The sequence below is a fragment of the Rana temporaria genome, chromosome 2 (assembly GCF_905171775.1).
Source record: "Rana temporaria chromosome 2, aRanTem1.1, whole genome shotgun sequence".
Classification (NCBI taxonomy): domain Eukaryota; kingdom Metazoa; phylum Chordata; class Amphibia; order Anura; family Ranidae; genus Rana; species Rana temporaria.
The window spans coordinates 340,882,920-340,909,349 of record NC_053490.1 but is presented as its reverse complement, the minus strand read 5'-3'; the positions used below and the strand labels follow the sequence as shown (position 1 = coordinate 340,909,349).

The 26,430-nt window shown below is 42.3% G+C and overlaps 1 protein-coding gene across 1 annotated transcript in view; it reads right to left on the bottom strand.

Annotated features, from left to right (window-relative positions):
* Nucleotides 1–14,556: 14,556 nt before the first annotated feature.
* C2H1orf116 (chromosome 2 C1orf116 homolog) overlaps nt 14,557–26,430 on the bottom strand; it is an 85,466-nt gene continuing 73,592 nt past the window's right edge. The window contains exons 3-4 of the mRNA XM_040337532.1: nt 25,553–25,730; nt 14,557–16,825 (exon numbers count right to left, since the gene is read on the bottom strand). Of these exons, the coding sequence (XP_040193466.1) occupies nt 14,829–16,825; nt 25,553–25,730 (2,175 nt within the window). The 3' untranslated portion in view covers nt 14,557–14,828. The remainder of the gene's footprint in view (nt 16,826–25,552; nt 25,731–26,430) is intronic.

Sequence of the window (26,430 nt, the reverse complement as noted above, 5' to 3'; positions counted from 1 at the left end):
TGATTAGTCCAAACTTGAGATCTTTGGTTCCAACCCCCGTGTCTTTGTGCGACGCAGAAAAGGTGAACGGATGGACTCTACATGCCTGGTTCCCACCGCGAAGCATGGAGGAGGAGGTGTGATGGTGTGGGGGTGCCTTACTGGTGATACTGTTGGGGATTTAATCAAAATTGAAGGCATACTGAACCAGCATGGCTACCACAGCATCTTGCAGCAGCATGCTATTCCATCCGGTTTGCGTTTAGTTGGATCATCATTTATTTTTCAACAGGACAATGACCCCAAACACACCTCCAGGCTGTGTAAAGGCTATTTGACCAAGAAGGAGAGTGATGGGGTGCTGTGCCAGGTGACTACCTTTGAAAGCTCATCAAGAGAATGCCAAGAGTGTGCCAAGCAGTAATCAAAGCAAAGGGTGGCTACGTTGAAGAACCTAGAATATGAAATATATTTTATTTATTTTTATATTTAGTTTTGATGCCTTCAGTGTGAATCTACAATTTTCATAGTCATGAAAATAAAGAACTCTTTGATTGAGAAGGTGTGTTCAAACTTTTGGTCTGTACTGTATATATATATATACTAGCTGAATACCCGGCGTTGCCCGGTCTTCCTATCTTAACCTTTTGGGGAGGAAAATCATAGTAATATAAATATACCCATCTTTTATATAAGGGTGTAGGTAAGGGTTAATTTAACTGTCATATATTTTTATTTGGCATATAAGTAATATGTGTACCAGGTATTATTGAAATATCTCCAGGCGTACAGAAGTTATGTGGCAACATACATTTCCCATTGATTTGCATGGGACTTTAAACAAAAACCCCGACCCTCACAAATGGGGGTAGTTAAGGGATAAATTAACTATCCTATAGTTTAAGTGGACATATAAGTAACATGTGACCAAGTGTTATCGAAATATCTACAGCCGTTTGGAAGTTATGAAGTAACATGTATTTCCCATAGAGTTGAATGGGACTTTAAAGGAAAACCCCGACCATGGCAAATGGGGGTGGGTAAGGGTTAAACCACCTATCCTATGTTTGTTGCTGACATATAAGTAACATGTGTGCCAAGTTTCATGTTAATATCTTTAGCCGTTTGGACGTGATGCTGGAACATGAAGTAACGTATTTCCCATAGAGTTGAATGGGACTTTAAAGAAAAACCCCGACCATGGCAAATGGGGGTGGGTAAGGGTTAAACCACCTATCCTATGTTTGTTGCTGACATATAAGTAACATGTGTGCCAAGTTTCATGTTAATATCTTTAGCCGTTTGGACGTGATGCTGGAACATACATACACACACACGTTGAGTTTTATATATATAGATACTAGCTGAATACCCGGCGTTGCCCGGTCTTCCTATCTTAACCTTTTGGGGAGGAAAATCATAGTAATATAAATATACCCATCTTTTATATAAGGGTGTAGGTAAGGGTTAATTTAACTGTCATATATTTTTATTTGGCATATAAGTAATATGTGTACCAGGTATTATTGAAATATCTCCAGGCGTACAGAAGTTATGTGGGAACATACATTTCCCATTGATTTGCATGGGACTTTAAACAAAAACCCAGACCCTCACAAATGGGGGTAGTTAAGGGATAAATTAACTATCCTATAGTTTAAGTGGACATATAAGTAACATGTGACCAAGTGTTATCGAAATATCTACAGCCGTTTGGAAGTTATGAAGTAACATGTATTTCCCATAGAGTTGAATGGGACTTTAAAGGAAAACCCTGACCATGGCAAATGGGGGTGGGTAAGGGTTAAACCACCTATCCTATGTTTGTTGCTGACATATAAGTAACATGTGTGCCAAGTTTCATGTTAATATCTTTAGCCGTTTGGACGCGATGCTGGAACATACATACATACATACATACACACACACACACATTGAGTTTTATATATATAGATAGATATATATATATATATATATACATACATACACACACACACACACATAAGTTGGAAAAATATATATATATATATATATATATATACAGTATATATATATATTTTATAATACAATCCCATATACCCAATTTTTCCCCCTGCTGTAGCACAATGGATCATGCTCTGCTGGGGTTTTTCGCCTTCCTCGCGATCAACTGTGGGTTCCACAGTTGATTGAGAGGAAGGCAAAAAACCCCAGCAGAGCATGATACGTTGTGCTACAGCAGGGGAAAAAATTACTTCCTGATACCCCGAGAAGCAATCAGATTTTCCCCTGAATCAACTTTACCTATAAATGTTAGTACCCAGTTATATTAAGTTATATTATGTACATTTAGGAAATAATCTAGGCCTTTCTTAAAGCAATCTACTGAGCTGGCCAGAACCACCTCTGTAGGGAGTCTATTCCACAATTTTACAGCTCTTACTGTGAAGAAACCTTTCCGTATTTGGAGATGAAATCTCTTTTACTCTAGACGCATTTTATATTTTATATATATATATATATATATATATATATATATATATATATATATATATATATATATATATACATAAAAAACACACACACACACACACACTAACTGCCACCCACATGCACAGCGTCCAAATTTCAGCTTGTCCAAATAGCTGTAAAACTCCTGCCATGTGGTGGATTTTGCCCCTTCCGTGAATTTACAGAATGTGCTGTACCACAATGGCAGCTTCCCAGTCGCTATTTATTTTCACGCAAGGCCATTCTAGCTCTGTACCATCACATGGAAGGCAATGTTTTGGCACCGTTGGGTCTTAGTCAGATGCAAAGATCCACATTACTGCTTACACGTGGACCAGTAAGCATGGTCAGGGATGATATACTTCATTCACAGCACACTGGATAACTCTGCTTGCAACACGGAAGGATGCAGGACAGGGCCCAGCGCTGATGCTTATTTTGCCACCATGTCTCCATACAGCTTGTGGTGATTATGCAAGATCTGTCAGTTCCACCCCTCACAACCATTACCCCCTAAGCTTTCAAGGAGCCATTCAATGAGTGGCAGAAGAACAGGCTTAGGGCAGCTTGGCTCCTCCCCCCCCCATGCCAATGGCTGCTGATAAAGGATGGATGTCACCATACTGTCACCATTTGAGGAGGCCACAAGGATGGTGAGCCAAGACAATACATGCAGTGACACAATGGGGGTTATTTACTAAAGGCAAATCCACTTTGCACTGCAAGTGCACTTGGAAGTGCAGTCGCTATAGATCTGAGGGGGACATGCAAGGAAAATAAAAAACAGCATTTTAGCTTGCACATGATTGGATGATAACATTAGCAGAGCTTTCCCTCCGATTTACAGTGACTGCACTTCCAAGTGCACTTGTAGTCCAAAGTGGATTTGCCTTTATTAAATAACCCCAATCCCTCTTGTGTTCCTTCTGGAATATACTCTGCGTGGCATTGTGAACAGGGCACTTGAGGCAGAGCAGTGGGAGGAAGAGGAGTTCCTTTCCTCAAATCCCGCTTTATGCAGACACCATTCTTGCAACACCACAGAACAAACAAGAGGCGAGGGAATGGGATTCTGGCAGTTTTAGAGGCATAGAAGCATAGGAAGACATATGTCAAACCTTATAGTGATGGTGTTAAGTCCCCAGAAACCTTGGAAGTAGTACGTGGCTGGGAGGAGGCAATTCCAGATACCATAATCCTCAGTGACTCTGCTTCTCATAAGTGTAGTGTATAGATTGCGATACCCTGATGGTTAGTCTGTATCCACCTACTTCTGGGCACTAGTTACAATTGCTGGCCCCAGTGCATATCACCTCTATTGACAATCCACCAAGTATATGTGTATTTATAAATGTGTACCAAGTGCTCATATACAAGTATTCTTTTCAGAAAAATGCAAAAAACGCATACATACATATCTGTGCCAAACACGTATTGAATGGTGCTCTTATAAAGCGTGCATTCCCCTATATCAGATTTAGGGGATCCTTACCATAAAAACAAACAACTTTTACAATAACCACAAAAAAATATATAATGTATATGTCATTTCAAAGCCACTGTATCTAATATTTAGGGACTCATTAAAGACAGGAATAGTACCACTGGATTGGCGCAGGGCCAATGTGGTGCCCATATTTAAAAAGGGAACAAAGTCTTTACCAAGTAACTATAGACCTGTTAGTTTAACTTCTATAGTTGGGAAGATACTGGAACGTTTAATAAAAGACCACATGGATGAGTTCTTGCTGGAAAAAAACTATTTAAGCAGCAGTCAACATGGATTCATGAAAGACAGAAGTTGTCAGACAAACCTGATTTCCTTTTATGAAGAGGTAAGTAAAACCCTGGACAGAGGCGTGGCTGTGGACGTGATATATTTGGATTTTGCAAAAGCGTTCGATACAGTTCCGCACACACAGCTCATGTGTAAGGTAAGGTCTACAGGATTGGATATATCAGTTTGTAAATGGATAGAAAACTGGCTGAAAGCCAGAATTCAGAGAGTCGTGGTTAATGATTCTTACTCTGAATGGTCCAATGTTATCAGTGGTGTACCCCAAGGTTCAGTGCTGGGACCCTTACTTTTCAATATATTTATAAATGATATTGGGTCTGAGATCAAAAGTAACATTTCTGTCTTTGCAGATGACACCAAGCTATGCAGTGGAATAACGTCCTTACAGGATGTCTCCAATTTACAAGCCGACCTCAATGCTCTGTCTGATTGGGCGACTAAGTGGCAGATGAGGTTTAATGTAGATAAATGTAAAGTTATGCACTTGGGGGCTAAGAATATGCATGCATCATACATACTAGGGGGAGTACAACTGGGGGGGTCTGTAGTGGAGAAAGATCTGGGGGTTTTAGTTGATCATAAGCTCAATAATGGCATGCAATGCCAAGCTGCGGTTTCCAAAGCGAGCAAAGTCCTTTCTTGTATTAAGAGAGGTATGGACTCCAGAGACAGAGATATAATTTTGCCCCTGTACAAATCATTAGTAAGACCTCATCTGGAATATGCAGTTCAGTTTTGGGCACCAGTTCTCAAAAAGGATATAGGAGAACTGGAGAAAGTGCAGAGAAGAGCAACCAAATTGATAAGAGGCATGGAGGAGCTCAGCTATGAGGAAAGATTAGAGGAACTAGATTTATTCACTCTTGAGAAGAGGAGAATAAGGGGGGATATGATCAACATGTACAAATATATAAGAGGTCCATACAGTGAACTTGGTGTTGAGTTATTCACTTTACGGTCATCACTGAGGACAAGGGGGCACTCTTTACGTCTAGAGGAAAAGAGATTTCACCTCCAAATACGGAAAGGTTTTTTCACAGTAAGAGCTGTGAAAATGTGGAACAGACTCCCTCCAGAGGTGGTTCTGGCCAGATCAGTAGATTGCTTTAAGAAAGGTCTGGATTCTTTCCTAAATGTACAGAATATAACTGAGTACTAAGATTTGTAGGTAAAGTTGATCCAGGGTAAATCCGATTGCCTCTCGGGGGATCAGGAAGGAATTTTTTCCCCTGCTGTAGCAAATTGGATCATGCTCCGCTGGGGTTTTTTGCCTTCCTCTGGATCAACTGTGGGTATGAAGTTGGGTGTATAGGATTTTACTGTGTTTTTTTATTTTGTTTTTTGTGGTTGAACTGGATGGACTTGTGTCTTTTTTCAACCTGACTAACTATGTAACTATGTAACTATATGTGGAAAAAAAATATATATATGTGCATATATAACAATTAGATAGGTCTTTTTTTACTTTGTTGTACTGTCAGCGTCAGGCTGACTCTACTCCCACTAGAACAGCGCCATACCTACACTCCCTTCTCTCTTCGTAATTTCTCTGCTGCCTGCCTTCAATCTGGGACACATGCAAGTGACGTGTGGCAGGTGACGTGACAATCTACAACGTGTGGCAAGTGACAATACTCAATGTGTGGAAAGTGACAATACGCAACGTGTGGCAGGTGACGTCGTGGCAAGTGACAATCCGCAACATGTGGTAGATGACATTGTGGCAAGTGACAATCCACAACGTGTGGCAGGTAACATCGTGGCAAGTGACAATCCGCAACGTGTGGCAGGTGATGTTGTGGCAAGTGACAATCCGGAATGTTGGAACGTGACCATCCGCAACGTGTGGCAGGTGGCGTTGTGGCAAGTGACAATCCGCAGCGTGTGGCAGGTGACAATTCGCAATGTGTGGCAGGTGACAATATGCAATGTGTGGCAGGTGACGTTGTGGCAAGTGACAACCTGCAATGTGTGGCATGTGACGTGGCAAGTGACAACATGCAACGTGTGGCAGGTGAAGTCGTGGCAAGTGATAATCCGCAACGTGTGGCACGTAAACATCCGCAACATGTGGCAGGTGACATTGTGGCAAGTGTGAATCCGCAACGTGTGGCAAGTGACATGGCAAGTGACAATCCACAACGTGTGGCAAGTGACCATCCGCAACTGGTGGTGGCGTCCAAAGCAAAACTGTAAGTACAAACACACATCACAAGTTGTATGAGACACGAGAGCCTGAGAGGGACTTGCCTTGCCCAGCCCTGATTAACCACTTAAGGACTGGAAGGATTTGCCCACTTAAAGGGGTTGTATGGCTTTGTTTTTTATTGTTTTTTAAATAACAAACATGTTATACTTACCTCCACTGTGCAGTTAATTTTGCACAGAGTGGCCCTGATCCTGCTGTTCTCAGGTTCCTCGGCGGCTGTCTCGGTTCCTCCCTGCATCAGCTAACCCCCTTCTGGGAAGCTCTCACCCAAGGGGGTTAGCTTGCGGGCACGCTCCCTGTCATACACGCTGCGTCCATAGACACAGCGTGTATGACTTGGTCCCGCCCCCCATGGGCCGCGTCATTGGATGATTGACAGCAGCACGAGCCAATGGCTGCACTGCTATCAATCTATCCAATCAACGGCCAGACTCCATGGAGAAGAGGATGCCGGGTGACACGCACAGCAGGTAAATGGGCTCAGGTAAGTAAAACGGGGTGCTGTGGGGGGGCCGTCATTGCCAGGTGTTTTTTCACCTTAATGCATAGGATGCATTAATAAGGTGAAAAAACATGAACCTTTACAACCCCTTTAATGACCTGGCTAATTTTTGCGATACGGCTCTGTGTATCTTTAACTGACAATTGCGCGGTCATGCAACACAGTACCCAAAAAAAATTGATGTCCTTTTTTTCCCCACAAATAGAGCTCTCTTTTGGTGATATTTGATCACCTCTGCAAGTTGTTATTGTTTGCGCTATAAACAACAAAATAGCGAAAATGAAAAAAAGTATATATATATTTTTTACTTTTTTGCTATAATAAATATCCCAAAAATGTAAAAAAAATCTTCATCAGTTTAGGCCAATATGTATTCTTCTACATCTTTTTGGTACCAAAAAAAACACAATTAGTGTACATTGATTTGATAAGTTTGCGCAAAAGACATCGCTGCTGCCAGCCATGCACAGGTCCCTTTTTACTCCTATATACATGTATAGAGCCCTGACAAGTCCTTTTATTCGCCTATATGCACGGATAGGTCCTCTTTATACATGTATAGAGCCACGACAAGTACTCTTTATATTCCTTTACATGTATAGAGCCATGACAGGTCCTCTTTATACATGTATAGAGCCACGACAAGTACTCTTTATATTCCTTTACATGTATAGAGCCATGACAGGTCCTCTTTATACATGTATAGAGCCACGACAAGTACTCTTTATATTCCTTTACATGTATAAAGCTATGACAGGTCCTCTATATACATGTATAGAGCCATGACAGGTCCTCTATATATGCCCATATACATATATAAAGCCATGACAGGTCCTCTTTATGCTCCTATATACATGTATAGAGCCATGACAGGTCCTCTTTATACTTGTATAGAGCCATGACAAGTACATGACAAGTACTCTTCATACATGTATAGAGCCATGACAGGTCCTCTTTATACATGTATAGAGCCATGACAAGTACTCTTTATATTCCTTTACATGTATAGAGCCATGACAGGTCCTCTTTATATTCCTTTACATGTATAAAGCCATAACAGGTCCTCTTTATACATGTATAAAACCATGACAGGTCCTCTTTATACTCCTATATACCTGTATAGAGCCATAACAGGTCCTCTTTATAAATGTATAGAGCCACGACAGGTCCTCTTTTTACTCCTTTATACATATATAGAGCCATGACGGGTCCCCTTTAGTTAGGATATAAAATAATGACTGTGGGGGCCTTTTGATGGGTGGATTTTTTTTTGGGGGGGGGGGGTAGCATTTCATTCTTGGTCCCAGGCAGCACAATGTCTTTCGGCCGACCCTGCATTCAACTACCAGAGCCAAGTATTGATTGTGTTTTTGGGACATTGGGAACAGGGGTGTATGTTTAAAGTGGAGGTTCCACCAAAAAAAAAATTTGCTTTAAACTGTAGATTACACCTAAAAAAAAAAAAAACATTTTATTTTACCCACCTTGAAATGCCTGTTGCTATGCGGAACCACAAAATCTGCCTTCCTATCCACCTAGGATCTTGACGTCAGCTACCTCGGCTCCTAACTGCGCTAATGCTCCTGGGAAATGTGGAGTCATTCAGCCGTGCACCTCCCCTGTACGAGAATCTTGTTATTGCTAGGCAGGAAGTCATCTCGGCGCCATTTCCAAACCTGGCAGAGCAGGCAATGTCTATCCTATACGGTCCCTCCCGGTTTGTTGTTGATCTGTTGCCATCACAATGGCGTACACTATCGCAGCCGACGCTCGTTGCGATGGCAACCCAAGTCATTGATGGCGCGGCGCTGCAGCAGTATTGCACATGCGCGAGATTGGGACGGGTGTTTTGTTCGGGCACGTCATCGCTGCATCCCAACTAATCCAGGTATTTATTTAATATAACTCAGCAGAACGGCGGGACTTTTAGACGTAGTAAGCAGTAATGTAAAGATTGAAAGAAAGATAAATGAAAGGTCATATTTATAAAAATTCAAAAAACGGAATGGAAACCCTGCTTTAAGTTGTGTTATTTTGTATAAGGTTTATGGTCATTTTTAATGTGTAAGAAACTATGCATTTTGATCTCCAGTAAAGTTTTGTTTTATGCTTTTTATCAAAACTGCTCTTGTTGTGTCTGTTCATTTTAAATATTCACTAGATATTTGTGCGATTGTCCAATATACCTCCATTTTTAGTATATTGTGCTGCAACAATTAAGAGCTAATCTGCTCAACAAATTTATAAAAGTCTTTTGCTTTTATAAATTTGGTGTTTCTCATTGTCATTAGATTCAGGCCCGGACTGGCCATAGGGCTTACCGGGCATTTGCCCGGTAGGCCGCCTGGCTGTCAGGCTGATTGTTCTAAATTCGATCTCCCATGCCTCCTCCACTCCTCTCCCGGCTTTCTGTCATCTTCTTCAAACTCCTGGGGGGACAAGGCAATGCCTCTCATGTACATACCACCCACACCACTCTCATGTACATACCACCCACCGTCATACACCCCACACCCCTCTCGTGTACATACCTCCCAACTCCATAGACTCTGCACCCCTCTCCTGTACATACCTCCCACCTCCATACACTCCGCACCCCTCTCATGTACATACTACCCCCCAACATACACTCCGCACCCCTCTCATGTACATACCTCCCTCCCACCTCCATACACTTCGCACCCCTCTTATGTACATACCACCCATCGCCATACACTCCGCACCCCTTGGATGTACATACCTCCCACCTCCATACACTCCGAACCCCTCTCATGTACATACTACCCCCACCATACACTCCGCACCCCTCTCATGTACATACCACCCCTCCACCATACACTTCGCACCCCTCTCATGTCATACCACCCACCTCCATACACTCCCCACCCCTCTCATATACATACCACCCACCTCTATACACTCCACAACCCTCCGTACCGATCACTCACTGTGTTCTTTTAGTAAAGATAGGGGCTGGTAAATTACATTTACATTTACATTTACCAGCCCTTTTTTCCGGTCTCCCTCCTGAATATCCCCCACAGCAGTCAACGGGAGAGCAGAGGAGGTAAGGCGACAGCGCAATGGGGGGGGGGGGGGGGCACACCGTTATTTTTTATAGCTTATTTTTCCCATTATGGGTGTGAGCGGGGCCTCATGTCCAAGTTTTGCCTAAGGCCTCACAAAGCCTAGAGCCGCCTCTGCTTGCTTACTGTGACGGTGGGAGGAGGGACCAGCGAGCAGCTAAGAACCGGAGTGTGACAGCCCACCTTCTACACGGAGAAGGGTGAGACCACTCGGAGGAAACATGTGTGAGTGGGGGGAGATGTACTGTACTTAAAAAAAAAAAAAAGTTGTAAAATGCCAAGTCCTATGCATTGCCCCCATTTGTCATGCTTTCTTTATTGAATGCCATGCTGCAATCTGCGGAGACTTCACTTATAATCCTTACCTTTGCTGTAACAATTGTATGAAGCATTCTTGTTCTCTATAATGGTGAGACATACATAGTAGACATACTGATCAACTCACCCTCTCTCAACCTACCTCCCCTCTCTCACTACCCCTCTCCCCCCTTCCTTCCCTCTCTCACTACCCCCTCCGCCTTCCCCACCCCCCTTTCTCACTACCCCCCAACTTCCTACACCACCTCCCCCTCCCTTACTACTACCCCACTTCCTACACCCCTCTCTCACTACCCCAACTTTCTACACCCCTCCTCCCCTCTCTCACTAGCCCCCTCTTCCTACATCCCCACCTCTCACTACCCTCCCCACATCCCCCTCTCTCACTATCCCCGCTCTCTCATTACCCCCCTTTTCTTACACCCCCTCCCCCTTCTCTCACTACCCCCTTACTCCCTAGCCCCTCCCCAATCTCAATAGCCCCCCTCTTCCTACACCCCTTTTGCCCCCCTCTCTCACAACCCCCCCCCCCCACTTCCTACACCCCTGTTCGGACATCCAAGGCTCCGGGATTCGAACTACAGCTATGTGCCGTTCGAAATCCAACAGAACAAACACCAGGCAGACTGTATGCAAGTTCAAACAGGAAACTCTTTTACTGGATGCACACAACACACTTTGATACAACAGTTTGAACACCCCACCCCCAACAACCACTTTCCTATTGGTCAATTGTAAAGTACATTGTAGTTCTCAATTAGGCCCTCTTAGCCATGCAAATGAGGACTTGAAACAGGGTCAGCAGGGATTGGTCCGATAGCTTGAATAGGAGGACTTTGATTGCCCCAGGGGGCAATCAAAGTACACAAAGAGCCAAACACAGAACAATGTTTTTCCTCCAGACCATGGAGCCGTCTGGAGGGGGGGGTTAGCCTTAAGACAGGGCAGAAGACCCCCCACTGTGTAACAGATTCAAACACTTCAGCATTCCAAGGTCCATGACAATACTCCCCCCTGAGAAACAGTCCAACAGCCACAGTGGGACCCCGAACGGGTCAACTTGAGGATGTTGGAAAAGTAGTCCTCTCCAAAAGTAGTCTTGGCTTTGGCATTTATACAGCGATCAGTGCTATAAAAATGTGTAAATGTCATTGGCAGTGAAGGGGTTAACACTAGGGACGATTAAAGGGGTTAAATGTGTGTCCTAGGGAGTGATTCTAACTGTGGGGGGAGGGGACTGACTAGGGAAAGAGACTGATCGGTGAGAAAGATCTGCGTTTCTAGAAATGCCATTTCCTTCTTGATTGAATGGGTCACTAATTTTCCCTCATACCAAGATACAGAGAGCTCAGATTTTAGGCTGTACCATGGTGCAGGTTCACATATGTTCATGTGGTTGCGAGGGCGGAATTTACATCTGTTCCCGTACCTGCAACAACCTGCAGCCAAATTGTACTGCTCATAGGGAACATGCGAGGCTACAATTCATTATGATGGCACCCCCACGCTTTGCAGCGCGTTTGCGGGTGCATCAAAAAGGCCATGCGATTTCTTAAAAAGGTGCCAGTGCAAACGTGGCCCACACAACACGAATATGTGAACCCAGCCTAAGGCATCCTCTCTGCAATAGGAGGTTTTTTTTGGTGAGATACTCCCCCAAAAGGTTAATCCCAAGTAATCAGTGTCAGGGATGCGGACACAGCAATTTCCGCATTAGAAACCCTGTAAGTGCTTCAGCAGATTATAGACAACAAATAGCTATTTCAACAAAATAGAAACAGGTAGAACTCCACAACATAGTTGGTTAAAATCCTTGCAATGTACATTGATCACCCAGAGGGCATTGGTTCACACTGAGGCGATGCTCTGGCGGGAGAAAAAAAAATCTCCTGCAAGCAGCATCTTTGGAACGGTGAGAGGAGCGGTGTGTATATCGCTCTTCCCATTGAAAATAGAACACCACGGTAATACCACCGGCAATGCGCCTCTGCAGAGGCACATTGCCGGCGGTATTAACCCATTTTCGGAAGCTAGCAGGGTTAATACCGCTAGCGGACGAATACCGCCGCAATTCCGAGGGTATATCGCCACTAAAAATAGCGGCGCAATACCGCCACCACACATACTGCCCCAGTGTGAAAGGGGCCTTTTGGATGAATAAAGTCATCAGATATTTTGCCTCATTCACGAAGCTCAGTGAAAATTCACTTTGTAAACAGCCTATAGGCCTTTAGTAAATGAACCCAAGGGTGCCAAACACAGAAGATTTGTAAGAGCCTATGCCAAAGAAAATGTTATCTTAAAAAAAAAAAAAAACACACACACACCCACCATTATTTTCGGGCAACTGATATTCACAATAAATCCACAAAAATGGTGACTATGAACACTTCCTTTCTAAAATCCTTTATTTTATGCCGTTAAGCAAATAACAGGTAATAACAGGTAATAAAATATGGCATGCAAGTCAAACTGATAAGGACAGGAACCATCTTTAGACATAAAAATAGCACATCATTTGTAGACATTTTGCATTTATTTTACAACAAAAATCCAAATTTAAAGTGACAAAAACAAACAGGTAAACTTACATTCTGACATTTTGACTTATGAAGCCTGGTTTCACAATCACAAGACCACCCAACAAATTTAACCATTTGCAGATTATTATACCAAACATGCATTGCCATTAGTATATAAAGTGTTAACAGTTTCTCCATTTACATTCTAGAGAAATGAGTGCCTGTTGTCAAGGCACCAACCAGTTCATCAAGCAATGTAGATTAATTCAAATTGATGTAGTTAAGGTTCAGTTAAAAGAATGAGAAAAGTTGTTGTATACCAAAACACCAGAGATTTTTAGGACAACGATGGAACAGCAACATCCAACCAGTTCCATCAAATGATCCAGATTACATGTAGCAAATTAAATATAATGACATTGTTTAAATGTATAGCAAAAGAATGTGTACAACACCATAAGACAATGGAGTAACTATTTCAATAATCTTTTATGTTCGAATAAGCAAATCTGTTATTCTAACCAGCAAGCCTTTAGCATGGCCACTCATGTTAAAGGGTCCATCCAAAAAAAACAATTATGATTGAGATGCTTTATTCAGCCCACTGTGGCACCCTGAAATACCAGAGGGGGCCCTTGCTGCTGATACCATGTTTTACTCAATACCCGTTTATGATAATGCATGTCTTGCCTTTTGTCGTGCCGACATTCTGTTTTGTTTATCTTTTGTTATGAAAAATAAAAAGCTATTAAAAAGTAAAAGACAGACCAACAAGGAGACAAATTATACACACACTAGTGGCAGTGAAGTTGAGACCTTCCATTTCTTTTCCTGTGCAGTACTGCATGAGGAAAAATAGGAGGGAAAGGGAAGGCCATTGAGGCTTTTTTATTTACTCCTCATTTGTACCAAACTATATTTACCTATGCTATTGTCAACACTGTATGATTATTATTATTTTTTTGTCTATTGGATGCTCCCTATATGTATGACCTGAGAAATAATCAATAGCCATGTATTAAGGTTCTGTTAAAAAAAAAAAAAATGATATATATATATATATATACATACACACATACATACACACACATACATACACACACACACACACACACACACCAACTTATTTTGCAATACACAGGGGAGATTTAATAAAACTGGTGCAGCTGTGCATAGTAACTAGCTTCTAACTTCAGCTTGTTCAAGTACACTTTGACAACAAAAACCTAGCAGCCGATTGGGTACTATACACATCTGCACCAGATTCTGCATGCTCCAGTTTTAATGAATCTCGCCCACAGTGTCATCTTTAAGGCAATAGTCATTAAGCCCAGGTTCACATTGAGAGCAAGTTTAAAAATCGCACAAGTGCAGCTGAACTCGCACAATTTCAAACTGGCAATGTAGTCAGACATTGGGGACGATTTGATTAAAATTGATTAAAATCGCCCCCAAAGTCGCCAAAAGTAGTACAGGAACTACTATTGGGAATCGGTGCTATCGCATAGATTCGGACGGTGCTGATGCGAGCGAATTGACTTGTCAAATCGCATATCAAAACGGCCCAATGTGAACATGGGCTGAAGATTGGGGGGTGCTGTGATGACAACCAGGTCTACAGTTATCAAAGTATACACTCCCTGCTCATGAGCAAATTGACAGAGATCTGTAAATCTGTATGTGTCTGGTCACTGCAAAAAAACTACTAGTAAAACACAGGGCATGGCAGTCTATTAACATACTACTGAGGAGCAAAGTTTGTATTTCACTGGTGCTACAACTGTATCAGCAATAGAAAACATGGAGGAGAATCAAAAATGAGAAAATAAAATTGTTTCGCTGCAGCAAATTCATCTGGACACTTTCCAAAGAGAGTTCAATTAGGCTTTATAATCAATAGTACTTCAGGAGTAATGTCTATTGCTCATTCCTTGAGAATGCCAAGCTTTTTCAAGGCTTGTCGTCTATGTTCATCTGTGGATCCTTTTGGCGCAATTTTAACACTTGTGACGGGAGCAGATTGACGAGATGGCTTTGAAAAAAATGAATGCTTCTCTGTGCTTTCTGCAGCTGCAGTACTGGGCTCTAGGTTTGCAAAGTCTTTCCCTGTACCAAGGGATGCTGGTCTTGGTCTGTTATTTCGCAAGAAATTTCCAGAAAATATCGGCTTCTTAAAAAAGGAATTGCCTCCCTTTTCAATACTCGGAAGAGAGCTACTAAGACCCACCCCAGACCGTTCCAAGGTATTTGACTTGATACTTATTTGTCGCAGACCAGGGACTAAACCCTGAGGAAGACGCAAATATGGTTCATCAGATGGTTCAAAATGAGTGCTGTGTCTATTGCTTTTATCAACAGGCGGCCTGCCCTTCCCATCATTATGAGTAACTTTAGCACTGTGTTGAGTATCCAGCGGTTCTTTTGGCGGAGAAAAACTAAACCTATTTCTAGGGCTGGTACTAATCATGTTAATATTTTCTAAAGAAGCAGTTTTATTTTCTTGGGCTAAGCTACGCTGAAAACGGTCAACTCTTTTAAAATGCTCTGCTGTTTTGTCAGGCACAAGATTTTTTTCTGGTACGATGGATGCTTGAATGGGTGCTGTGCTTGTCTGCAACTTTACAGGATTTTTACTACTATCTTGACCCGGAATCAGAAAAGTGTCTGAGTTAAAGCAGGCTTCTCTAAATGAATGATCAGGTTTATCAGTGAAATGTTCCTTTCTTTGAGGAACTGGATTTCGTTGTGAGGCATTTTCATGACTTTCAGATTTTACATTCTTGGAGTTATCAGTTACTTCATGTACATTTAAAGACAGAGTTGTCAGTTCATTTGGCTTTTCTTGGATGTTTGTCTTCTCACTGTGTTTAGTGTTTACAGTGATATCATTGGTTATGGGGCCATGAGTACTATTTACAGGCTGTTCAGCTTTCTCAAACAAGTTTGATTTCATGCTTAGCCTATTCTTGGCAAACGCTTCATTTTTTGCCACAAGAGGCTGTACCGGAACACTTTTTGATGATTTTTTTTCCTCTTGCTGATTTGTTACAACAGTTTTGTTTTTATCTTCTTTATTCTCTTGTTTATTTCCACCAGGTGCTGCAGGGTGGTCCGTTTTGAATGGTGGAACCGATACATTTTCACGAGAACTAGATTTCTTCTCCAAGCCTAGTTTTTGCAGTGCCTCTTGCCTAGCACGCTCTTGTTCTTTAGAATGGAGAACATTTGTCATTACAGATTCATTGGCTGTGCTCCTTTCATGTGCTGAAAAGGTTCTTGGTCTTTTCTGTGGGTCTAGATTTTGAATATCCCCTCTGCTTGTTTTAATAACTATGTGGGGTGGTAATGTACGTGGCTTGGGTGCTGTAGGTGGGCCCTGTTTAAAGTGTGTCTCTGAAGGCTTTTCTATGGCTTGACTGAGATTCTCTTGTTCACCTGTTAAGAATTTATTTGGTGAAGAAACCCTTGGGTATACAGGCGGTGGTAATGTTTGGTTGGATTGCTTTAATGTAACCAGTGCCTCTTGATGTTCTGAAATTGCTGCAGGTTTCAGTACTATTCTATCAAACCAGACTTCACGAGTGTCTGTGGGATCAGTGACGGAATGCCGTTTGTCTACAATCTGGGGGTCTCTGAAAGCTTCAGGCGGTGGTAGAATTAAGGACTCTGATACAAGAGATTCTCCTGTGTGCTGCTGATTAATTGTAGACATCCTTTTGGGTTTCTCAGGCGATAGCTTCTGTTGGTCTTTTGGGGGGCCTCCCATCTTACTTTCAAATGGTTGTTTTGGACTTGGTTTGGAAACTTGGACTCTTGGAAAACTGTGGTGTCCCTGTGAAACTGTATTTAAGTTATTAGCTGTATTTGTCCATTCTTCTCGTTTAGGCAGTGTTGCAACCTTTGGTGATATTTTCTCATTGTCTGTAATAAAAATACAAAAATTACTTTTATATATCTTTTTGGGGGGGCGGGGGTGAATTACTCATTATCAGGTGGCGACTCTAGTCTGATCAATACCATCAAGCTACTAGAAACACACTTAGGTTTTTTCACGCAGATGACAATGTGCTTATGCAGTAACAAGTTTAAGTTTACTCTACACAGTCCAGTAAAGAATGAATCCTATTTGTTAGTAATTGATTATGCATCTTTTCATTTTTAGCAGAACTGAATGCATTTAAAAAAGTACTGGAGGGATTACTAATTTCTCGCTCACGGCAGTAAAAATTTCTCATCTCCAGGTCTCACATGGAGCGTAAAAGACACTTATACTGTAATTTACATTGAACATGAGACCGATTTATTTTAAATTTTCCCAAACAGGGCTTTCCCAAAAATGTATTATACAAAATTACACAATTTATAAAAAAAATAAAATAATAATAATAATCTTGAATGAAATCTTTTGGCATAAAAACACAAAAAACTGCTTGGATAGTAGCATGGTGGCATACACGAGCTTGAGTAAATGTTAGAATACTGATCATCATTGGAAAGAGTTCTACTTCACCTACTGTTAATTTTAAAGAACTCTTAAGGATGATGGAAAAAATACCTTAAACAAAAAGTCACGTTTCTATGAAGTACACCTCTTTGTTTATGGAACCCAGTGTTCCAAGCAGCTTAGAACATGCTGAAAATAGAAGGGAGGCTCCAACTTTGCATTCATTTAAAATGACTCACATGCTTATAGACGTATTCAAGTATTCATAGCTGAGTATTTGGTCATACACAACAATTAATTGCAGCAATGTATCTTATGTAAGATTATTTGCCACATGAAAAAAAAAAAAAAAAAAAAAAAAAAAAAGGTGTCTGTTGCAGGCACTGTGTGCGCTTCTGTGTATGTTATCAGATTTAAAAATCCATATGATTTTTGTCCATGTCACAAAGAAAACCACTTATGGAGAAAAAAAATTACATCTGCAAACTTTTTTATAAATCAATGACAACCACCACCTAACCTTACACTCATAGTAATAGTAAACAAAACCACAGAAGTTACTAGATCAGCAAATCTTTCTGCTTATGTCACTGCCATCAGTGGAGGATTTGGAAGGGAACAAAAGGAGGCAAATACCCTACCAAAATGGACTTCCTTTAAAAAAAAAAGAAAAAATTGTTAATTTTTTAAATTAGAAACCAAATTTCATAATGTGCGTGTGGGTGTCAGGATGGTTGAGGATCGGGGCCAGAAAGCTGGCCTCGGTATTCCTAAATAGGCAATGAGTTGTCAATAGGTTTTCCCGCCCCCAGTTCATACCAGCCCCCCCTTCCACTCCAAAACACCTTGTCCCCAATTACTTGCATATAAGCCTTCAAAAATTGGGCACTTGATTTTTCCTGTTCGGCTCCCATAGACTTCAATGGGATTTGCTGTTCAGGTTAGAACATTTCCCCTGTTCGGGAGTTCTGCTGCAAACAGAACAGGTGGGTGTTGGAGCCATCCCTATTTATAACTAAATTTGTAGTGTTGTTGCATAACTGATGTATGACTTGCCAGTTCCAACTACCTGTGTAATGTGTATTTTTACACATGGAGTAAATAAAATTGTTAAAAACACACAAACTTCTCCAGAACCCAAATTATATTTTTTATAACAAATACAGTTCATTATTCATTATCACTTATTTCAGTTCATCTTCTATTTGTCATTAGTGTTGGGTGAACGGTTCAGGCCAAGCAAAAGTTCGGCCTGAACATCGCCTGTTTACCCATTTGGTGAACCGTGGGATATTCACCTGCAAAGTGCCCCACAAAGCACTGTACAGTGCATTCTAAGCCCTGATTGGGCAAAGCTTTGCCCAGTCAGGGCACAGTGAATAGCTGGTTGTTCTAGCTGGTTGTTCAGGAGCGGGGGCCTGGGAAGCTGATTGCTACGTCCTTAATAGAGGAGTCATCCGTCAATAGACTTCCCCCGCTGACAGCTGAATAGGCCCTTTAGTCAGGAAGGGGGGGCATAAACGAACAAGCGCTTTTTGTCCCCTTTAGAAATGTCAGTTTTTCTGCAGCAGGTTCTATACATGGCATAGATGCGACACTTTACCGGCAGACAGGCAGGATTTTTTCATTGTTTATGATTTTACTTTAAGCTTGATTAAAATCTCTGCTCATGTAAAAAATCTTTAAAAAAATATATAAAAAACATAAATTTGCATTGACACATGTCATCCAGGCCCCTGAACTTGAAGTCTCCCCCGGGTCCCCCCAAGATCTAAATCTGGCACTGATGGACATATATATCTGCAGGTGCATTTTCTGCTTTTATCACTCCAGATAAGTTCAGGGAGTACTGTATGGATTTTATCTCTGCGAGATATTGATTTGCAGCCCTGTAGACTTGTTACTGGTTTTCCCCACTACAATACAGATTGTCACTCTGTGGACCTGTCACCATTTCTCACCAGTTCTTTGTCACTCCTTTTTGATTTTCCCACTATAATTGTGGCTCTGCAGACATGTTTCTTGTTGCCTCATTATGATATGGACATGTTTACCTTTACCTTATAATTATAATTTAGCAAAATGTGTCTTGTGTTCATTTGTCTTGTAAGTGGTCCAGTTTTTTTTTTTCTTCGAGTGCAAACATTTACTCTAGTGTGTCTATTACTACATCTGTGTTTACAAAACAATATTCCATGTAACTCTGCATATGCCTTTTGTGCATGTGTTAGAAAGGCAGTGAACAAATCAGTTGTGTTGGGCGGGGGGTGTAATAAGGTAGCTGGACTGGAAGGGGGAAAAGTTACGCATCTGGCTCTGGTCAGTTTGTTCTTTCCATAAAAAGGCTTTTGTTTTTACAAGAAAAAGTGGTCTTTTATTATTATTATTGGGGGGGGGGGGGCATATACACATTTTTATATTGCGCCTTTTTAGGTTTGGGATGCTCAGAGCACAGCACAAAATTTGTTACTGACAAAAATAAATTGACCACCACTAACTAACTCCCTCTAATCTTTCAACAAGGTTCATTAAAATGCAAGTTTATTGCCCTACATAGAGCCTAGCACCCCAGGTCAAAGAAAACAGGTGAGCATCCAAATTATGATACACAACTTCATTGTTTGAAAAAAAAAAGAAAATTAAAAACTAGTAGTAAAAAATGTATGCATTTAACCCACCTCACAATATGCCAGATTCCCTACACTCTTTTTTTTTTACAAACCCAGTGTTAACAAAAGTTAGCCATGAACTGGCTAGGCCTTTTGTCAGTGATTGGCTGCTGGGCAGTTTTACACTGCTATATATCATCTGTAATCTCCTAAATTTCAAATAAAAATATCTGCCTGTAGTCTGAGGCGAATACTTTTGGGGTTGAAAATTACCTACCATCCAATTTAATATTCCTGTAATACCACCTAAAAAAAAAAAAAAAAAAGGCCAAGTGTCTTCATCAAGGACCTTAGATTAAACAGTTTACGACCAAAACTACAGTCACCATGGAGACCTTTATATACTGTGATGATATCCCCTCTAAAATGCTTCTTCTCCAAGGTGAGAAAAGCCCTGTACACATGAGCCGAATGAGGTGTGTATGCCACCTTGTCTGACAGAAGCTGGCTTCTGTTGGACGAGCATGCTGGAAGACCAGCAGCCGACTGACTCCAGATCAGCGCCGATTGCACTGTTCTGGCTTGGGGGGGGGGGGGGTAAAAAAAAAAATGGTAAAAAAAGGACAGGAGACATGTTGAGGGCATGTGGCCTGGTACGGTTCAGGAGGAGGTTCACTCGTCCGTCCCCCCCTCTTTTCCTGTGGCCTGCCAGGTTGCGTGCTCAGATAAGGGTCGGGAATGGATTTTTGGGGGGACCCCTACGCCATTTTTTTTATTTTGGCGCAGGGTTCCACCTTAATATTCACACCAGACACAAGGGGCCTGGTAATGGACTGGGGGGAACCCATGCCTTTTTTTTTAATTACTTTTATCTGTATTGCCCGAGTTTTCCTTACAGCTGCGACTTTTTTTTCTTCAGAAATGTCATTTTGCTGTAGGACTGTTCTAAACATGGGAAAAATTTGCCATTTTACAGGCATACTATAGACACTACCCAGGCATGAAATTTAAAAGGAATATTTCACTTTTATGGTTTCACTTTAAGCATTATTAAAATAACTGCTCCCGGAAAAAAATGACGTTTTTAAAACTTTTTTTGCATCGATACAGGACCCAGATCCCCAAACAAACACTTTTAATGACAATACCATGCCTTTAAAATGAGCACTTTTGTTTTTTTATGTTCGTGTCCCAAAGACTTTAACGATGTCCGCACAATTTTTTTTGGTGCAAACCGAACCGGGGGGTGTTCGGCTCATCCTTAGTGCTGAACTAGAAAGAATAAACATGCCTCCTGCATGTATCCTTATCTTTCAAATATCTCCCCTTTCTCTATTTGGAGCCCCCAAAAACTCCGGATTTAGTGGGCGGGTCTGTTATTCCGCCACTCATGGGTGGAGTCGGGATGCCAGCAGACTCCCCGCCCACCTCTACACTGCCCTTGGCCACAGCGCACACAGGAGAGGCAGAGTGCGTTCTGGGTAAAAGCAGAGCGCACTCACAGCCGTGTCACTTCTGCACACATGGATGTCCAGTGACAGTTGGGGGATGTGGTGAGGACAGCTGTGAGCACCGATCCCCCTGCATGGCTTTTCAGAAGAAAGCCGTGGGAGGGTGAAAAGGAGAAGCAGCTGATTAAAAGTCATACAGGGAGATCGGTGCTCACAGCTGTCCCCTGCTGCATCGATCATCCCCGGCTGTACCCCATGTCTTCTTCCTCATCCAGCGCCCGTGTTCTCCTCCAACCTCCCCTCTTCTTCTCTGGTCCCCCTCCGTGTCCTCATCTGCTCCCCCTCGTCTCCCACAGCCAGCAATTTTGTTTTACTAGTAATGGCAGTGATCTGCAATTTTTAGTGGGACTGCGATATTGCGGCGGACGGATTTTTGGGGACAAGTGACATTTATACAGCGATCAGTGCTATAAAAATGCACCGATTACTGTATAAAGGACACTGGCATGGAAGGGGTTAAAACCAGGGGCGATCAAAGGGTTAAATGTTCCCTAGGGAGATGCTTCTGTCTAACTGTAGGGGGAGAGGAATGATAGGGAGTAGAGACAACCAAGTCTCACAGATGCTTTGTTTACACGGGCAGATCCCCGTTCTGCCTCTGTGGAGCGATCGCTGATTGGCTACCCCGCTAGTGAATGCGCACACGTGCCCACAGATCGCTGTGTACAGGCCCAACATACTGTACAATGATGGCGATTTGCGCAGCCAAGCCAACCTGCTGCAGTATAACTGGCGGCTGATAGGTAAGCGGTTAAAATGACAGAGGCTTGTGACTGATTTATTTTTCAGTAAATGTGGAGTTTCCTTTAAAAAGGAAAATTTCAGTGCCATTCAGAAAAGGATAACCTTTGAACTAAGAAAGATCATGCTTTTTGACGCAAAACAATGGTCTTAAAGCGGAGGTTCACCCATACATAACTATTTTTCCCCTTAGATGTATGCTCGTTTTGTCTAGGGGAATCGGCTAGTTGTTTTAAAATATGAGTCGTACTTACCGTTTACGAGATGCATCCTCTCCGTCGCTTCCGGGTATGGGCTGCGGGACTGGGCGTTCCTATTTTGATTGACAGTCTTCCGAGAGGCTTCCGACGGTCACATCCATTGCGTCACGATTTTCCGAAAGAAGCCGAACGTCGGTGCGCAGGCGCAGTATAGAGCCGCACCGACTTTCGGCTACTAGTGACGCAATGGATGCGACCGTCGGAAGCCTCTCGGAAGACTGTCAATCAAGAAGGAACGCCCGCTCCCGAAGACCCATACCCGGAAGCGACGGAGAAAATGCATCTCGAAAACGGTAAGTACTGCTCATATTTTAAAACAGCTAGCCGATTCCCCTAGACAAAACGAGCATACGTCTAAGGGGAAAAGAGAAAAAAAATACTTCATTGGGTGAACTCCCGCTTTAATGTACAGCTTAATTTTCTAAATCAATATCATGCCGTTTTATTACCATTTTTACCTCTGACTTTTTTTCCATTCTATAACCTACTCTTTATCTGACTCACTTTTATTGCTTTGTTTTTCCACGCTTCCTTAACTGGTGATATAATTGTAGAATCTGTCTTGGCATTTTCAGCAATGTTTGTGAAGCACTACTGCTTGGATCCGAAGAAGGAAGTGAATCTGCTAAACAAAAACGTAAGGCCCCTTTCACACTGAGGAGTTTTTCAGGTGTTTTAGCGCTAAAAATAGCGCCTAAATACCGCCTGAAAACTCCTGCCCTGCAGTCTGTGTAAAAGCCTGAGGGCTTTCACACTGGAGTGGTGCGCAAGCAGGACCGCTCCAAATGTCCTGCTAGCAGCATCTTTGGAGCGGTGTGTTTACCGCTCCGTCCCATTGAAAGCAATGGGAAACCACGGTAATACCGCCGGCAATGCGCCTCTGCAGAGGCGCATTGCCAGTGGTATTAACCCTTTTTTGCCCGCTAGCAGGGGTCAAAACCTCACTGGTAGTGGCCGCAATTCCGACGGTATAGCGCCGCTATACCGTCAGCGCACCTCCCGCCCCAGTGTGAAAGGGGCCTTAGTACAGATAACAGAAGGATCTCACACACACTGTATTCAAATGTGCCATCATAAATATTCTTTTGATTAAAAAGCATCAAGGTATGGCTAGGATTCTAGAGAAACTAGGGCACACTGTAAAATAGTTTTGGAATACATAACAACCAGCAACAGTTGAGATATTGAACAAGAGATTGCAATTTACTGCATGCCAGAGAATGTAACATACATGCAGGCAGGTGCAGTCTACTTTCTCCACTGCATGTGGCACTCAACTACAGCGGCACTGCAGAGGGAGAGGAAGTCAAGATGAACATGGTTCCTCTATTGTTTCTTGGGCCACTGGGGAAGCTATCCAGTTTGATGATGCTGCCCCATGTGACTGTAAGTCCTCTTGGGTCAGGCAGAGTCTATTTAAGCCAGCTAAGAGATGACACTGGCTACCAGGCTTGATGCACACTTCAGACGTGGGTAGTGTAGGGACAGGTCACCCATCTTTCGTGGACAGTATTAGCAGTAGAGAGGTTCCAGATGAGTAGGAAAGGAGCAGGGACATGCTATCCTTCCTGAAAAACTCCCCATTCAGGCATAGATTGGCCAGACCTCATTCCATGCCTCGAGACAGATGCCGTCAGTTCATCAGAGATCTGCTACCACACTAGTCAGGTTGACTTCCGGCAGGGTAGTTTTACTGGTGTGAATTACATTTGCAATATAGTTCTGTTACTGCATCTGGACTGTTTTCTGCCCCCACACAATGCTGCACCTCCCCACATACAATATAGGATCCAGTAGCTGGAGCGTCATCAGGGGGGGCAGCCCATACACAAGTACAGGGCCCGGCCGTCTAGAGGGGCATGCCACCTGGCTGCCCCCAGTGGCCTGGCAGCACTAGCAGAATGTTTTCTTTTAGAGGGAGACTCACAACTTCCTTTGCTTGGCCGATGGGTGGGCAGGGAATCGTTGTCACGTGACCTGTGGGAATGAGTATGGCACACTCAAAGTGAAGCCAAAAGCCAGAGCCGAACAGAGCGGAGCAGGTAGTGTGTGCACAGGGAACGGACAGCATTGATCACTGAGCAATTCAGAGTTTAGTTGGTTGGTGGCACGTTTGCAGTGTAGAGTAAAGGGGGTCTGCAGGAGCTTTTGTGGATCGGCGGCCTGCTCATTAAATGGAGGTACTGTACTTGCTGCTGCACAATTCCTATAATGCTGAGCAGACATTCCTGCAAACTGGGGTTATGGGGAGGCTGATGTGGAGCTACATGTGTGGATGTGGCCCTCCTGTGCTGCCAGTCTGCCTGCAACTGTCTCCTTGCTCTATTGGGCCATCTCTTTGCTGCATGGGGACCGTCTCTTTTCTGGATGAGGACCGTCTGCTGAATTATATGGGAATGTCTCCTTGCTGAATATATGGGGATGTCTCTGCTGGATTGGGTCATCTCTTAGCTGGCTTGGAATAAAATGGGCATGTGAAGGAAGGAGTGGGGGGGGGGGGAATGAAATGGGTATTTAAAAGGAAGGTAGGGTGAAAATGTTACCCCCCCCCCCCCTCTCCTTTACATGCCCACTGCATGTAGAGGAAGGAGGGGTAAAATGAGCATGTAAAAGTGTGTGCGTACAATTTTCTCGATCTTCCTTTACATACCCATTTTATTTCACCCCCCACCCCCCAATGTAATATCTCTCTCTCTCTCATAAATTAACCACTTCAATACAGGACACTTTCACCCCCTTCCTGCCCAGGCCAATTATCAGCTTTCTGCGCTGTCGCACTTTGAACAACAATTGCGTGATCATGCAACACTGTACTAATATGACATTGTTCTAATTTTTTTTTCACACAAATAGAGCTTTTTCTTTTAGTGGCATTTAATCACCACTGTGTTTTTATTCCATGCTAAACAATAAAGACCGAAAATTTTGCAAAATTACATTTTTGTTACAAAATTTTGCAAATAATCTTTCTTTTGTGATCTTGTGATTTATAACGTTTGCAGCAGCCTGGAACCACCCAACTTTGTTTTATCATTGTCCATTTTAACCTCAGTTTCATAGAAGTTGACATTTCAAATACTTACTAGCAGAAAACTGAATCTTCGCTGGCTCTGAAGCCAGGAGGCTGTCCCTATTATTTGCTTCAACTTCATCATTTGATAATCCACTGTCTTCCTCATTGTCTAAGGACTCTATAGTTTCTTCAAGAAACATCAAGCATTCTCGCTCTTCAGCAGAAAGATGATCATATCCTTCTCCACTCTAAAAGACCAAAAATGCAAAAAATTTAAATAACAGCAGTTTTTAGTTTGTAAATACATACACTTGTATCAGTAAGGTGCAGGGTTGCCAAGCTCTTAATGGTATAGCACTGGAAGATAATTTACTCTATGCCATATGCTCTTAGATTTTAAGTTTCATATGTCTTTCTTTCTAAGATTATATTCCGTGGTTATACAAAACTTTCTAACTTAAATTATATGCATTTTAAATATGTTTTATGATGCATTGTACATTTGTAGTTAGTATATTGTTGGCACCGAATTATGCCAATAGTGCCATTTCCCACCGGTGGCATCCATCTAGAGTTGGCTTTTTGAAGCATGTTGCGATTTTGTGTCCTATATACACACAATAAATACTGCTTCATACCTCCCAATTGTCCATGAAATCTGTCCCTCTTCATTGCTCAGCTGTCTCTCCCCATGTAAGAATCTCTATAAAAATCTACTATTAAACTATTTAAAAGTTTTTTTTACCACGCTAAACGTTTTATAGAAAACATTTAAAATTATTCTATTTGTGGTTTTGAAAAGCCAAAATAAAAGTGATAAAAAATGGGATTAAACCAGTCTTTTTTTGCGCATGAATCCTCATGGTCCATATTACTGGGAGGCATGGCAGGGGAAAGTCATCTGCCTATATTCTTTGTGCTACATGTCCTCCCATCCCACAAAGTTGG